The sequence below is a fragment of the Nelumbo nucifera genome, chromosome 5 (genome assembly GCF_055504915.1).
Source record: "Nelumbo nucifera cultivar China Antique chromosome 5, China Antique-T2T, whole genome shotgun sequence".
Classification (NCBI taxonomy): Eukaryota; Viridiplantae; Streptophyta; class Magnoliopsida; order Proteales; family Nelumbonaceae; genus Nelumbo; species Nelumbo nucifera.
The window spans coordinates 28,481,134-28,498,444 of record NC_142653.1 but is presented as its reverse complement, the minus strand read 5'-3'; the positions used below and the strand labels follow the sequence as shown (position 1 = coordinate 28,498,444).

The following is a 17,311-nucleotide window of genomic DNA, read 5'->3' as shown; positions in this document are numbered from 1 at the left end:
AACCAAACACCTGGGGAGGAAACTCGCAAATTCTCTGCAAAGGGCGTGAACAGATTTGGAACACCAAAAAGGAGGACAAACTACCTCAAACAGAGAATAATCTCAGACAGCAAATTCCCACACCAAAGAAGTCCAAGATGCGATTAGCAACACCATATCATGCGGGTTCAAGACATCATACATCAAAATGTGTGTTGATTGCACCCTAACAAATATGAAAATAATAAAAAGAAACTGGTATATTAACCCACAAAATGAATATTTAGTTTAATAGCTGTCTATTTTATTATTATAATCTCAATAGAATAAGAATATAAAAATACGTAATGATACTTCAAGACTTGGTGATGGAGGAAAGGTTCGTAGAAGCTGCAAGATGGAGGAAAGTGATGAAGATTGAAGCAAAAGATTTCATTTTCGAAGAGATAAGGATCAGAGGTCTGCAGAGCTTGGAGATTAGGGAGGCAAAGAAAGCCACAATACTGCTGGAAGGTCTTGAAGTGATCGGTTGGATGCAGAAGTTTGTTTTGGGAGCAAGTTCTAAAGGTAAACAAGTGAACTTTATGGAGTTCAACTTAGATGGAAGAAAGAGATATGAGCTGGAATGTAAAAAGAATGCAAAAGGATGGTACATAACTCTGTAGGAATTCTTTGGAGGGAGAAAGAAGCAGTTAGTTTGCTTCCCAGAAGGTAGAAGGGTCATGGATGGAAGGTAATGGTAGAGTTACTGAGTGATTTTGCTGAACAGCTGAAAACAGATCAAATAGAAGCTGTAGCAAAGGGAAAGAAAGTGCGTAAACAAAAGAGAGAGGAAGAATCCAATGACAGGAAATGGATGACTGCAGAAAAAGGAAGAAGAAGCTGTAAATTGGTAGCAACAGGAGGAAAGGAGGATTGAGGGAAGAAATTTGTGGTGGAAACTTCAAGCCCACCAAAGGGTTGGAGGGGTATTGCGTAGGTGATAATCAAAGAATTGAACCTGCCAAAGCTGATGGTGATTACACCTTATGAATCTTGTAAAGCTCTGATTGATCTGAGTGAAGCTGAAGTAGAGATTTCAACTTTAAATATTCATTCAGAGGCTGGTGTTGTCACAGTCTCGAATTGGTGTCCTCTCTCTAAGGTCTTATCTTTGAGGATCAAAAAAGTGCTTCCATGTCTTATCAGCCAAGCCCAAGGAGCTTTTGTTCAGGGAAGACAAATAGTAGATCAGATTATAATAGCAAATGAATGTGTGGATGAGGTGAGGAGATCGGGTCATCAAGGCCTACGATCTAGTAGATTAGGGATTCTTGGTACTCGTGCTAAGGAAGTGTAGGTTCGAGTATAGATGGTGCAAATGGATAAATGGTTGCCTATCCTCCTGCCATTACTCCATCTTGGTCAATGGGGAAGTTAATGGTTTTTCCCCAGCTAGTAGGGGTCTGAGACAAGGCGATCCCATGTCATCTTTCCTATTCACTCTAGTTGTTGACGCTTTGAGTAGACTCCTCTTAGAAGCGGATAGGGCCGGGTCTTTAAGTAGGTGGAGAATAGGTAGAGACAGAGTTTTAGTTATCCATCTTCAATTTGCAGATGACATAATAATCTTTTGTGAAGGTTGTGATCTGATGGAGGTAATGAATTTGAAGGATTTAATAATTCACTTTGAGAGGGCCTCAAATTTGAAGATAAATTTTGAGAAGAGCTATGTTGTGGGAATAAATTTGAACAGAGAGGAGGTGGAGTCTATAGCAGCTTGTTTAGAATGCACTTGGTTAGAGTGGCCTTTATCCTACCTAAGACTTCCCTTAGGTGCAAATCCAAAAGAAAGTAGGTTTCGGAACCCAGTGGTGGAAAATTTTGAAAAAAAAAAATGGCAGCTTAGAAGATAAACTATATTTCCTTGGGGGGTAGAGTTTCTTTGATTAAGGCAACTCTAGCCAACTTGTCAATATACTTCCTATTAGTCTTTAGAATTCCTAAAAGGGAGGCAAAGAGGTTGGAAAAATTGATGAGGGACTTCCTTCTTATGGGAACTTGGAGAAGAATAAAGAGACCACTTAATTAGGTTGGAGGTGGTGAGTCAAAGCAAAAAAGGAGTCCTAGGATTAGGGAATTTAGTGAGTAAGAACGAAGCTCTTTTAGGTAAGTGGCTTTGGAGGTGGCCCCTGGAGAGAGAGAGGTTGTGGCATGAAGTAGTGAAGAGTATCCATGGCTGTTCCGAATTAGGTTGGGATGCAGGGGTATCCCGATGGGCTTTGCTCGTAACACCCTGGAAGGCAATTTCTATCATTCTCTCCAAATTCCTCATGTTTGTAAGGTATGATGTTTGTTCTAGAAATTCCATTCTTTTTTTGGGAAGACATTTGAGTGATCATTCAACCCCTAAAAGATTGTTTCCCTTCCCTCTATTCCATCTCCCTCTTTAAAAAGAAACCTATTTCTAGGTTCCCCCCCCCACCCGTTTCTCCCATTGGATTTAAACTGGGATTTTGGGTTCCAAAGAGGGTTAAGGGATGATGAATCTTCTTGTGCTTCAAAGCTCTTGTTGCTTCTAGACTCTGTGTGTTTGGACCCCCCTAACCCGGATAGAAGGGTTTGGTCTCTAACCCCGGTTGGCTCCTTCAATTGTGCATCTTTCTTTAAATCCCTTTTCTTCCACCCCCTCTTCTCAGGTCTTCTTTGTTAAAGTGGTTTGGTCAAGGACACTACCTTCTAAAATAGTTGTGTTCTGTTGGGAAGCCTATTATGATAAGATCAATACTGTGGAAAACTTGCAAAAGAAGAAACCTTATATGTGTTTGTCCCCAAATTGGTGCTTTATATGTAAACGGAAGGGTGAGGACTGTAACCATTTGCTGATATCGTGCTCTTTTGCTATCAATAATTGGAACTGGGTTGTATCATTATTTGGGTGTAGGTGGAACCCCGTTGTGTCACGAGGGTAGTTCTACAGCGGAAGAAACTCGTGCGGCGTCCAGGCCAAGGTAGGCCAGGACAAGCCTTTATGCGCTTAGAGGCTAGGAGTTGTCCGATGAGATGGCTCCACCAAGGTCAATAGCATTGGATCATGACCTCAAGTCCAATGGCCGGGGCACTCGGCTAGCTCAGACCGGTCCATGGGAGGCACCGCTTATGTGCTAAAGGGGGACAACCATAATGCAAGGCGACTGTGCGCCGATGAGGTGACTTGGCACCGATGTGAAGGGTCTCCTGTATGCCGATGATGATAGGCACCTGTGTGCCATGTTGATAGGCAACTGCTTGGGCTGGAACACACCTGTGCACTAGAGGCAACGGGGTAGCTCACTCAGCTTGGGCAAGGGGCTGGTGTGGTGAAGGATCATGCTTGAGCCTATTCCGCATGCCAAGCCTCCCTTGAGTGTTGGCAGCGCAGTGCCGGTAGCCATGCTAGCCATTAACTAGAGCCGCCCCGCAAGGGATGAAGGTCTAGGAGTGCCAAGGTTAGGCACCCAAGGAGGTCGACCACCCCTCCTCAAAGAGTACGTTAAGCTTTTGGTGGTCTGCCTGAAGATAACATCAATTCTCCCAAAAATCTTACAGGCGAAAATGACGGTGATGTCCCTAACGTAAGCCTGCCAAGCGTAGGCAAGGCTAAGCCTGTGTCAGACCGTAACAGGCTCCCCCACTCAATTCATTGTTGTCCTCGACAATGACTCCTTTCGTGAATGGGTGTCTGTGTCCCGCGCCATCCACATGTCTGCCAGTTCTAGGGCTCGCCTGACCAACCCGGGTCTTGCCTATATTGGTGTCCATTTATGGGGACGGAACCATTTCACCATGTCGGCCTGCCTAGACTTCACCCCCAGTGTTGAGGTTACTCAAACCGCGCAATGGCTATGCCGTTGAACTATGAAAGAAGGGCCCTCGAAGAATTGTGTGTGGTGCTTCGCGGAGGTCCGCCCCATGTATCATCTTACCTCAAGGCTCGACCGTCTTCTTGGTAGCTTTTCAGTGATGCTACCGAACACGCTGATAGGTTTACTCCTCATGTTGGTGATGACCTGGGTACCCTTTCACCATGCTGGCCTGCAGACTTCACCTCGCTGATTCGAGTTATTCAAACCTAGCCATGGCTTATGCTCTCTTGGCCCTCGAAACTACGCTTCGCCACGCCAACTCGGGCTACCTCTTCACTCCGAGGGGGCCCCACTGCTCCTGCCTCAAGGAGACCTGACCGCTTTGAATGCGAGTGTGGCAACTTTTACCCATGAGTTGCCGAACATGCACTCGCCTTGTGGTGCGTTGTCGCTGTTGCGAATGATTGTTTGAACTGAGCATGTCCACCTGATACTTTGCCGGTGTAGGGCCGCCTTGCTCCAATGGCCAGTGTACCCGCATTCCTATCAAGGCTCACGCGTCTGCCCCCACATGAGGACAACAACCAATGTGTCTGCTCCCGCAAGGGAAGCTGTTTTAGGGTCATTGGAATGGGGACACGAACAATAAATGGCCTCTTGCCAGGCTTGATCTGAATTCTGTTCGATCCTGGGTGGAAGTGCCTAGGGACCGCACCCCACAATGTTGCTGCTTGTCGTGATGACCGCTTCAACTGGCTCTGGGCTAATCTGCTTAACACCAATTGCGGTTGCAATTGGCTAGCTTGCTCTGATACCAACTGTCACGGGGGTAGTTCTACAGCGAAAGAAACCCGTGCAGCGTCCAGGCCAAGGTGGGCCAGGACAAGCCTTTATGCGCTTAGAGGCTAGGAGTTGCCCAATGAGATGGCTCCACCAAGGTCAGTAGCACTGGATCATGACCTCAAGTCCAATGGCCGGGGCACTTGGTTGGCTCAGACCGGTCCATGGGAGGCGCCGCTTACGTGCTAAAGGGGGACAACCATAATGCAAGGCGACTGTGCGCCGAGGAGGTGACTTGGCACCGATGTGAAGGGTCTCCTATATGCCGATGATGATAGGCACCTGTGTGCCATGTTGATAGGCAACCGCTTGGGCCGGAACACACCCATGCGCTAGAGGCAACGGGGTAGCTCACTCAGCTTGGGCAAGGGGCTGGCGTGGTGAAGGGTCATGCTTGAGCCAAGCTCGCATGCCAAGCCTCCCTTGAGTGTCGGCAGCGTAGTGCCGGTAGCCATGCTAGCCATTAACCAGAGCCGCCCCGCAAGGGATGAAGGTCTAGGAGTGCCAAGGTTAGGCACCCAAGGAGGTCGACCACCCCTCAAAGAGTACGTTAAGCTTTTGGTGGTCTGCCTGAAGATAACATTAATTCTCCCAAAAATCTTAGAGGCGAAAATGACGGTGATGTCCCTAACGTAAGCCTGCCAAGCGTAGGCAAGGCTAAGCCTGTGTCAGACCGTAACCGGCTCCCCCACTCACTTCATTGTAGTCCTCAACAATGACTCCTTCCGTGAATGGGCGTCTTTGTCCCGCGCCATCCACATGTCTGCCAGTTCCAGTGCTCGCCTGACCATTTCACCATGCCGGCCTGCCTGGACTTCACCCCCAATGTTGAGGTTACTCAAACCGCGCAATGGCTATGCCATTGAACTGTGAAAGAAGGGCCCTCGAAGAAATGTGTGGTGCTTCGCGGAGGTCCGCCCCATGTATCATCTTACCTCAAGGCTCGACCGTCTTCTTGGTAGCTTTTTAGTGATGCTACCGAACACGCTGATAGGTCTACTCCTCATGTTGGTGATGACCTGGGTACCCTTTCACCATTCTGGCCTGCAGACTTCACCTCGCCGATTCGGATTACTCAAACCTAGCCATGGCTTATGCTCTCTTGGCCCTTGAAACTATGCTTCGCCTCGCCGACTCGAGCTACCTCTTCACTTCGAGGGGGCCCCACTACTGCTGCCTCAAGGAGACCTAACCGCTTTGAACGCGAGTGTGGCAACTTTTACCCACGAGTTGTCGAACATGCACTCGCCTTGTGGTGCGCTGTCGCTGCTACGAATGATCCACCTGTTTGAACTGAGCATGTCCACCTGATACTTTGCCGGTGTAGGGCCGCCTTGCTCCAATGGCCAGTGTACCCACATTCCTATCAAGGCTCACGCGTCTGCCCCCGCATGAGGACAACAACCAATGCGTCTGCCCCCGCAAGGAAGCTGTTTTAGGGTCATTGGAATGGGGACACGAACAATAAATGGCCTCTTGCCAGGCCTGATCTGAATTTTGTTCGATCCTGGGTGGAAGTGCCTAGGGACCGCACCCCACAATGTTGTTGCTTGTCGTGATGATCGCTTCAACTGGCTCTGGGCTAATCTGCTTGACACCAATTGCGGCTGCAATTGACCGCACCCCATGCAGCGTCCAGGCCAAGGTAGGTCAGGACAAGCCTTTATGCACTTAGAGATTAGGAGTTGCCCGATGAGATGGCTCCACCAAGGTCAGTAGCACTAGATCATGACCTCAAGTCCAATGGCCGGGGCACTCGACTGGCTCAGACCGGTCCATGGGAGGCGCCGCTTACATGCTAAAGGGGGACAACCATAATGCAAGGCGACTGTGTGCCGAGGAGGTGACTTGGCACCGATGTGAAGGGTCTCCTGTATGCCGATGATGATAGGCACCTGTGTGCCATGTTGATAGGCAACCGCTTGGGCCGGAACACACCCGTGCGCTAGAGGCAACGGGGTAGCTCACTTAGCTTGGGCAAGGGGCTGGCGTGGTGAAGGGTCATGCTTGAGCCAAGCCCGCATGCCAAGCCTCCCTTGAGTGTCGGCAGCGCAGTGCCGGTCCAACACTGTCCCCATGTGCATGTGTGCGCCCATGAGGAACCTTGGTAGCCATGCTAGCCATTAACCAGAGCCGCCCCGCAAGGGATGAAGGTCTAGGAGTGCCAAGGTTATGAAGGGATGAGAGATCCATCCTATGGACGCCCAAAGATTGCGGAATAAGGGGCGAATTTCAAAAATTTTATCTCTCCCTTCAACTGGGAATCGTATTCCCTATTTAGAAAATCATATTTTCAAGGATCAATCTTGAACCATAAACTGAACCAGATCTGAACCAAAAGGAGTGGGAGAGGATTATACCTGATACGGAGAAATACTATCTCCCAATGGAGGTGTTCACGCCCAAGGAAGGATCCAAAATCTGCTCCCACTGAAGATGGCGCAGTGAAGGATGGAGCAGAATCAGCAATGTTCTTCAAAAGAACTTGACCCTTCGCAAGAATCAACTGGACGGCTTGTGAGTACAGCTCCAATCAATCTTTTCCCAAAAGATTGAAATCAAGATCCAATCTTGATTGCTCCCAAGAACTGGAGATCGAACTGAAGGAATGGCAATGGCAGGAAGGTGGCGGCAGGAGAGAATTCGCAGTATGCAGGAAATCTCTCAATCTCTCTTTCTTTAAGAGAAGAATGTTGTTGATGATGTAAAAGGCTGCCGCCCCCTTCCCCTTTTATAATCTCAAAGGGATCAACTCCTAATCAGATTAGGAGTTGCTAATCCAAATCATATTTGGGTTAGAAGTCCCTTAGTGATAAGGGATAATCCTTATCTTATCTGCAAATCAGATCAGCTGTCTCCTAATCTAATTAGGAGGTTTCCAGTTCTAAATCTTATTTAGATCTTGGACTCTCTGAGTGGATAGGGTCTAAGCCCAATCCTTTTAGCTGACCCACTTCAGAATTCGCCCCCTTTAAATGACTGATCAAATCAGCCCAGTTCGAAATGGGCTTAAGGCCCATTTAAGGTTATGTACTCAAAAACCTTCCAAATTGCTGCCCAGTTGGGCTTCCTTGTATGGCGTGGGACCCAAGCATTGATCTACACATCAGCCACATGGGTTCAGCCCAGCCTTTGTTACAAGGCCTGGCCGAATGCACTGCTGAAGACAGTGTACCCCCTGAAACCCATCAAATGAGCTCTATGGGCCCAACACTTACACTAAGTGGTCCCTGGGCCAAGCCACCTTGTAACACCCAGGGACTGTGGGCAGATGCAAGATTAGCCCATCAGGTGTTATCCTCAATGGTCTTACACTTAACCTCTCAGCCCATAATGATCATACACTGCCCGACAAGAGAGGACCTCTCCCTCGGCTGCAAGGAACAGTGTTGCACTCTCCACTTATATGGATCCCGGGAATTAAAACCTTCTTGCAAACAATTTAGAAACCATACATATATACTTTTATATCTTATATAAAATATATTTTGCAAAACAAATCTCAACGGTTGAAATCGGCTGCCGGCAGTCTTGGTTTCCATCAGTGAGAGTGCATCCCCGATCATTACCTTTGTCCGACAAAGGGGCTGATCCTGTCACTATGATCACCCACTCAGATGAATTCTCGGACTGTCCCAACATACCCAGGTTTTGACCCCCGCTAAGGATCTCATTGATTGGTACATCAAAGACAGCCCAATCCGACACCTAGTGTAGTATCATAATCGAGTCTAGGGGTCGGGTGTAACTTTCCAGTTTTGCCCATCAATCTCCAAGGTCCAGGGCAATACTGGAAATCTGGTCCAGTTCAAAGATTCAATTAATCCCACACTGTATGTGCCTAGGGTCTCACCCTGGCAGCTGAGACAGGCCACCCCAACCGACTTGGTGGCACCACAGTGTCAGCCTTGTCAGGATAGGTCTCCCCAGACCGACCCACTGGCTGTGAACATTCTAAACTAACACAAGTCTCATTAAGTGTCCAGTTTAAGGGTATTACACAGAAACATACCAAGGGAACATGAATCAAATATGTATCTTTATTCATTTACAATAAACTCATAAAGTACATCATTCTGATTGAAGCTAAGGGCATACAAAACTGTCTAACAGGTTAGGCACCCAAGGAGGTCGACCACCCCTCCTCAAAGAGTACGTTAAGCTTTTGGTGGTCTGCCTAAAGATAACATCAATTCTCCCAAAAATCTTACAGGCGAAAATGACGATGATGTCCCTAACGTAAGCCTGCCAAGCGTAGGCAAGGCTAAGCCTGTGTCAGACCGTAACAGCTGTTCACGCCGTTTTCCTTTGGGAGAATGACAAAAAGACGGAAGCTAATGTGGAAATGTATCAGAGCCGCTACCTTGTGGACGTTATGGGAGGAGAGAAATGTTAGTATATTTGAAGAAAAGGAAAGAAGCCTTGCTGAAGTCAAGGACTGCATAATGGCAAGGACAACCTTGTGGTTGAAATCTTCACACTTGTTGGCGGATTACTCCTTTGATGACTTAAGGAGAAATTGGGCAGCACTGGGTTCTACAGACTCCACAAAGAACAGACCACAAGTAGAATATAAACCCCCACTGGAAGGAATGGTAAAATTGAATTTTGATGGTAGCTGCCAAGGTAGCCCAGGGCCATCCGGAATAGGAGGGATTCTGAGAGATAAAGACAGCAACATGATATCTTTATTTTCAGGACCAGTGGGTGTTGGTGATTCTGTAAGGGCCGAGATACTAGTAGTGGTACAAGGTATACACATGGCCAATCAACTTGGAGTGGACAATTTGATAGTAGTTGCTGGCTGACTGTTGGGGCTACAGGGATCTGTTAAAGAAAGTTAAATGGCTGACAAGAAATATGACAGTCAGGGTTCAGTGGATTAGCAGATCAGCAAATGCAATGGCTGGTTCTCTGGCCAAGCAAGGGGTATCAAGGGGAGATCTATTTTTGGGCTACCTTGTAATTGTGTTTCAGGCTTCTGTGTGTTTAGTGCTTATGGTTCAGTCCTTGGGGGAGGTGTCACCTCGTGCCTCCTCCTAGACTGACTGTACTTTCTTTATTTGAATTAATAAAATCACTCTCATTTATAAAAAAAAGAATATAAAAATATTTCATAGTGCCTTGTATAAATTGGCTCAGCGATTGAGTGAGGTGACCCTCCATGGGTGCCTTGTCACCTAGGTGTTGCCTTGTTGCCTTGACAAATGAGAAATATGTGCTTAACAAATCACTGCAGTAAATGTGTGGTTGATTCTCTTAGTGTATGACAATTTATAAAACATCACTTTGTTACTAAGTAGCCATGCTTATATCCTCTATTGACCCAAAGATTGATGCTAGAGAAAGCCCTTGAATGGTCTTGAAAGTGGTCATTCAACATTTTGTGGCATTCAGACAAAATGTTTTTGCTGCTTTGCCATAGGTCAACATCCATTTATCAGCTGAGAGCGATTTAATAATTTTATCCATCAAAACATCTCTGCTTTGTTACAAAATGTTTTCGCTGCTTTTCCATAGGTCAACACCCATTTATCACCTGAGAGCGATTTAATAATTTTATCCATCAAAACATCTCTGCTTTGTTACAAAACGTTTTCGCTGCTTTTCCATAGGTCAACACCCATTTATCACCTGAGAGCGATTTAATAATTTTATCCATCAAAGCATCTCTTCTTTGTTATTGTGGTTATTTCTATTGTTAATGTTATATCATCCATTTTCTGCTAACCAGCATTACTTTGATTTTCTTTTTCTTGTTTAGTAAGCATTGTATTTGTGTTAATAATCATGAAACTACTGATTTGATTTGTTTTTGTAATTTAGTTCTGGATTTCACAATGAGGCTTTTGGAAACGGGAGCTCAGGATGATGCTGTGTTAGCTCTAGTTGTTTTTTGCCTTCAGTATGTTTTTGTTAATCATGAGTACTGGAAATACAAGTTGAAGCATTTTCGTTGGAAAGTGACAATCAAGGTATTTATTTTTGTTCATTTTCTGGTGCCTTTTCCACTTCTTGTTGAAATAAAGATTTCTATCTTGGTTTTGGTTCACCATGTGTACCCTGTTTTTGTTGATTATAAAATTTATTGTTGAAACATTGTATGTTTGCATTAGCATGTGATTGTTCTTCTACAGTTTGGAATATAGTTGCTTGCGCATTTACCATATGCTGGATGAGTTCAGTTGTTGGAATTTCCATTTTGTGTTGGCTGCAATAAATGTTTATTTGGAAAAGCCTGTTTTGGGATGCAAAACCACTGGCTGCAACAAGATGGTGTATGCACAATTTTGGGGATTGATGATGAAACCATAACAAAACTATTTGGTTTACAAACAATTAAAGGAGATGGAAGATAATTTCATTTGCATGCACAGGTTTGCAGAAAAGAACAACTGTTGTAGAGATGGATACATTTTATCTAATTTGGCATGTAAATCATGTTGGCTTGTTACATGTGTGACTTTTTCATATCATTCTTGCTCCCTTTGTTATTGTGATCTCCATTTATCGTTGTTTCTTGGTCATGTGTGATGGGTGGCAATTATCTGTGTATCACATGCAACGACTTAGAAGTTCAAGCGTGGAGATGCTTAAACGAATCAGTTGAGTGAGTTCAATACATTTATAAGTAGAATTATTTGAACCATTCATTTATTGGGAGGTGGGAATGGAGTAACAGATTTATTGGATGGAACTTGTGAAAATTATCTTGGTCTTTTTTGAAACTTGTGAAAATTATCTTAGGTCCTGTTAGGGAAAGTCGAGCTTAAGCCTTTTACAGGAGGCTGCTAATTTTCTATGTCAAAGCTTTCCCGTGAAGCCCAAGAGAGTGGACAGATCTATTCATAGTAGCTTCCTTGATCATCAAGCCAAAGAAGAAATTGTCTTTAATGTTCTTTTGGTGAAAATAGTTCTCTTGACTAAAGCCTAATATGGCTTTCTTGACCATCAAGCCAAAGAATAAATTGTCAAACTATTTGTGCAGATGCAGAAATTTAAGCTGCTGATTTGTTCTAACCTTACCATTCCTTTTCTGTTATTTTAGGTACTTGAAGTTATGAAGAAATGCATTACATCAATTCCCCACTTACAGAAGCTGGGCCATGTTATCAGAAATATCTTACTTTCTGATTCCTCCATTCATAACACACTTTTCCGGATTATGTGTATAACTACTCATACAGTGGAGGTCAGTCATACTAAATTGTCTACATTTCATATTTGATATATGTGTCTTTTGAATTTTCCTGTATTGAAAGTCAACAAAATTTGACAGAGACTGTATATCATCCGTCTTTATGAACTGAAGGAGATTGAAGGTTTACAGCTTGCAGTATGTTCTGTTTTAGATATTGTGTCAACCATGCTCAACGACCTTTCCAAGGTGTGTTGCAACTGCAAAAGTTTTCATTGTCTTAGCTCAGCTTTCTGCAAGTTGGAAGGATTTTGATTTTGATTTTTTTTATAATTATTTTGATTTAGATTTAGTGTTAGGTTCTTAAATGTGCTAAAACTATATCATTTTATTAATTGTTTACCAATATGCTTCATGATTGCACTTCATCATCAAGTTTCATTATATTGAATTTCACATAATTGTGATGATTCACTCGTGAAAATTATTCTTTCACCAATTGTTCAAGTATATATTCATTTAAGCAGGTTTATATGTTTCCTGAATGCAGTTATCTACTACTTTATTCAGTTTTTTCATTACTCTCTGGTAGGGCAACACTACTAAAAGTTTTCAATGAAGCTAAACATTATTTACATTGGTTCTTTTTATTAAGTCTTCGATTTTGTTCAATGTTTACATTACCTAAGGCTGTATTGTACGTGCTCATGATCAAATGATTTCCCCAAATATTTTACATGTCAATTTTGTGATAGTTCTTTTCTTTTCTTTTTTTTTTTTTTGGTAACAATTTGATCCATCTATGAAAATGCGTTCAGGATATTTCATTCAGTTTGCCAGTCTTTCACCAAGCAATTTTGTCATCTGTGACCAAGCCAATTCCTGTTGTGAAAGCAGTGATATCTTTGATATCCTTCTTCAGGGATCAGGTAATGACTATTTCCTCATCTGGAAGCTGCTAAATTTACAGATTGATGGTCTCTGTTTCATTTAGTTTTATACTCCACCCCACAAAGAACATCCACCTTGGAAAACCTAGATTTAAAGGAAACAACCATAATTTCTCTGCCTCCACTTTGTTTGACTTTTATTTCCAGCACTACCCTCTAATTGGTGCTGCTAGAATGTTGGGGAATATTTCCATCCCACCATGACAAGGAGTAATGTGGCGAAGTGAGGTAGTTCATCGTTACAATGTGTTCATTTGGTGCTATGTTTTTAACTTTTTATAAGTTTTTTAGTCTACTAGAAAACAAAACTTTTTCTTATTAGCGTTAAAAGACACTAAAGCTTAAACAGTTAAAACTCTATTTCTTGCATATAGTCAGAAATAACTTGGAAAAAATTATATTTACTTTATCAGGTCTAGAGTTGGGCCCAATTCCCACCGGGTCCCTTTTTTTAATTTTTGATGGATAATATAATTTTTTTAGTTTTTACAGTGTTATCAGGCTTGTATTTAATGAAATAAATAAAGGGCAAACAGTCTCTATCGAGAGAGAGCCAACTGCCGCCCCTATATGTTATATAAACGCGGAGGCGTGACGCGAGGTGTTCCACTACCTAGAGGCATGAGGCGTAGTTCAGAATGCAAGAGGCATAAGCCTCCTTAAGAGGGGGGAGGGGGTTAGGAGGAGGATGAAGAGTAAGGGGGGATATCATTTTTTTCTTTATTTTTAATAAAAATCTTTTATATTAAGAAGAATAAAGATGCATAGCATTAGTTGAAAGGGGGGGTCTTGTTGATCTTCAGACTTCACATATGGGGTAATAATTTCCCCACTAACCACCTCTCTTACAAAGTGACAATCCACCTCTATGTGTTTAGTTCTCTCATGATACACTAGATTAAATGATATATGAATGGCTGCCTTGTTGTCACAAAATAGTTTAATGGGAGTTGTGACTGATATTCCCATTTCCTGTAACAGTTGTTTCAACCACACCAACTCACATGTAGTGTGGGCCATGGCTTTGTACTCAGCCTCAACACTACTCTTAGCCACCACATTCTACTTCCAGCTTTTCCAAGTAATCAAATTCCTGGCCAAAATCATGCAGTAACCAGTTGTTGATTTCTTGTCAGTAACTGATCCTACCCAATCAACATCTGTGTATCCTTCTAAGGAAAGTTCTCTCCCTTTCTTATACAACAACCCTTTACCTGGAGCACCCTTCAAATAGCGTAGAACTCTTAACAATACCTTCCCAATGGGTTGTCCTTGGGTTCTGCATGAATTGGTTCAATAATCCAACACTGAAAGAAATGTTTGGTCTTGTGATGGTTAAATATATCAGTTTTCCAACTACTCTCCTGTACCATCCAAGATTGGCTAGGGGTTCCCCCTCACTATCGAACATCTTCACATTCAGATCTATAAGGGTATCTAGTATCCATTGGTTTTGCCTCTAGAAGACCAGTCTCTTCCAACAAGTCAAGCACATACTTTCTTTGTGAGAGAGAGATTCCCCACTTTGACCTTGCTACTTCTTTGCCCAGAAAATATTTCAAGTGCCCCAAGTCCTAAGTCTGGAATTGGCTTTGTAAGAACTGTTTAAGCCATGGTTTTTGAACCACCATCAACCTAGATGGTCAAACCGTTCGGCCTTGGAACTGTCCAAGCAATTGGTTCCGTTTTACCCCAAACTCGGTCGGTCAATGACCCGCTACCCTAGGCAGTTGAGTCGTTGACCTGTTCAATGGTTTTTGGTTGTTTTTTACTTTAATTTTTATTTTATTTTTGTTAGAACGAGTTGTCCGTTAAAACCAAATGGTCGAACCATCAACCCAAAAACCAGTGGCCAAAACGCTTCCGGTTCCAAGTTGTTTTTTTAAAACATTGGTATGAGCTTTTCAGTGCCATGCTCATCACTTCCTGTGATAATAATTCAGTGTTCAGAGGTTGCATCTCTACTGAACACTGAATGATCAACCCTACATTGTGTCATCCCAAACTGCTGAACCACACTACTGAATCTCCCAAACTAGGTCCTCAGAGATTGCTTCAACCAAGTGTTTTAAAAGCACAAGACGAGGCACGCGCCTTTTTGAAGCAAGGCGCAAAAATACAAAAAAAAATCTAAAAAAAGTCAGAAATTTCAAAAAAAAACCCAAAAAATGCAAAAAATAGAAAATATTAAATATAGTGTTAATAAGAAATATAAAGTTAAGTTTGAAAATTAATGGTTTAAAAAACCTATTATCTAAAATTAAAATGCATAAGCATAACATGTAAAGCATATTCAAATGAAAATTTAAAAATAAAATCAAGCATACAAAACATTTTCAAGATTGTAAAGCCCACAATCTCTTTTTTGCCTCAATTGCGTTACTTCAAGTAACTAATGTGATGTAAAACAAATTACATTCTTGATTCTACGAGTCACCTTTGTGCCACACCCCTCGAGGCAAGCCCAAAAAATAATGATTTTATAATTTTAATTGCCTTTTAAGAAGATATTTTAGTAAGATGAATGAATGAACACCATTAGCCAGGCTCAAGGTGCACCAGGCGCACGCTTAGGCGCACCAAGTGTGCCCCTTTTGAAAGTGTTGCACCTTGGACCTGGTCGAAGTGCTTACCCTAAAATGCGCCTCAGGCTTTTAAATCATTGCTTCAACCAATAAATTGCTTTCTTCAATCGACACACCTTTCCTTCCTCCCCTTGAGCAACAGACCCTGGAGGTTGTTCCATATACACCTCTTATAGGTCATCATGGAGAAATCCTTTTTTAATATCCAACTAAAACAATGGCCAGTCAAAGTGTGTAGCTGGAGAAATAAGTACACGAACCAAACCCATTTTAGCCATAGGTGAAAAAGTATCAGTGTAATCAACTCCATAGGTCTATATACCCTCTGGCTACTAAGCTGCTTTATATCACTTCACACTACTATCTGCAAGATACTTAACAGTGTAAACCCACCGACAACCAATTGCTTTCTTCCCTGTAGGAAGAGAAGTAAGGTCCCAAGTATATGATTAGATTGAAGAGCATGAAATACACTTACCTCTGTGAAGCACAATGGGAAGGCCTAAATGAGACGGATTCATTGACGGAGAAGTCGATGATGGCTGCTAAGGTGGAGATGAAGAAGGCTAAAACACAATAATACCAAAAGGGTCGTGAGCATACACTCGATGGATCAGTGGTCACATTGACTCTTGAACAATAGGGGAGCAGTCGTAGACACCTCCACTAGTAAGGGAAGAGGAGGTGGATATAAGGGATCAAGAGAAGTAGGCTTTGCTAATGAGAAGAAAGGAACAATTTTAAAGGTCACATTAAGAAGAACAAAGAGCGATGGAGAGGACTGTAACACTTATACCCTTTTTGGTTCCAACATGGTTTCAAATGTCGCGAAATGTCGCTAATGTCGCCCGACATATGTTTCAAACCCGGACCCAGGCAATGAACAAAACAAACACAACCAATGACACGCAGAGGTAAAGGGAATGGAGATTGAGATGGAAAGACAATAGAAAAGAGAGAGGAACCACGTAACACTGAAGATGGCATATGATTAATGAGAAAGCAAGAAGTAAAAATAACATCACTCCAATATTTTTTTGGAATTGGCATTTGAATGAAAAGTGCTTGAGCGGTGTCAAGTAAATGTGTATTCTTCCGCTTAGCTATTCCATTTTTTTTTTTTTTGATCAGTTAGCTATTCCATTTTGTTGTGGAGTAAAGGAGCTGGACGATTGATGTATTATGCCATGAGATTCAAAGAACATACAAATGAGCATTGGAAAATATTCTTTTGCATTGTTAGATCGAAAATATTTAATGGGGGTACCAAATTGATTCTTAATTTCAGCATAAAAGGAGAGAAGATATCAAACCCTTTAGTATGAGATTTCATTAAATAAATCCAAGTCATCCTTGAAAAATCAGCAACAAAGGTAATAAAATATTTAAAACCATTGTAAGACTCAGTTGGACAAGGACCCCAAACATTTGAATGAACATGTTCAAAAGGCTCGAGACTGGAAGAGAGGGATGACCATGGTAGGTTCCCTTGGAACAAAGGAGACACGATGATGATTACTAAGCTGACAATCTTTACATTTTAACTCATGAACAGACACAACATCTGGAACAAGACTCTTGAGAGCTGGAAGAGAGGGATGACCCATCCGACAGTGCCACTTTAATGGTATAATGGACGAATGAAGAGTTGTCAGTGATGCACCACCATCTAGATAATACAATCCTCCAGTTTTATGCCCGCCACTAATCGTCTTCCTTGTCAACTTACTAACAAACACAAGACTAAAGGGAAATTTAGGAACATAGAGAACCAACAACAAAGTGAAATCAAAATGTAAAGTAACGTCATTGGTACTAGAAACAAGAGAGGTAGTACCATCTGCCAGGGTAACCGATTGGGTGGTAGAGGGAGGGGATAAAGATGCAAATAAGTCTAAGGACCTTGTCATGTGATCTGAGGCCCTGAAATCAATAATCCATGGTTTAGAAGAGGAAACAAGATATGTTGTGCTTGACTTTGCAAGAGTTGCAGTA

At 42.8% G+C, this 17,311-nt stretch overlaps 1 protein-coding gene across 3 annotated transcripts in view; it reads left to right on the top strand.

The window, feature by feature from the left end:
- Positions 1–17,311, top strand: part of LOC104600140 (nucleoporin (DUF3414)) — a 117,193-nt gene that overhangs the window by 80,892 nt on the left and 18,990 nt on the right. For all 3 annotated transcript variants that reach the window (XM_010262981.3, XM_088887399.1, XM_088887400.1), the window contains 4 exons: positions 10,470–10,618; positions 11,692–11,835; positions 11,923–12,030; positions 12,600–12,710. In XM_010262981.3, the coding sequence (XP_010261283.1) occupies positions 10,470–10,618; positions 11,692–11,835; positions 11,923–12,030; positions 12,600–12,710 (512 nt within the window). The remainder of the gene's footprint in view (positions 1–10,469; positions 10,619–11,691; positions 11,836–11,922; positions 12,031–12,599; positions 12,711–17,311) is intronic.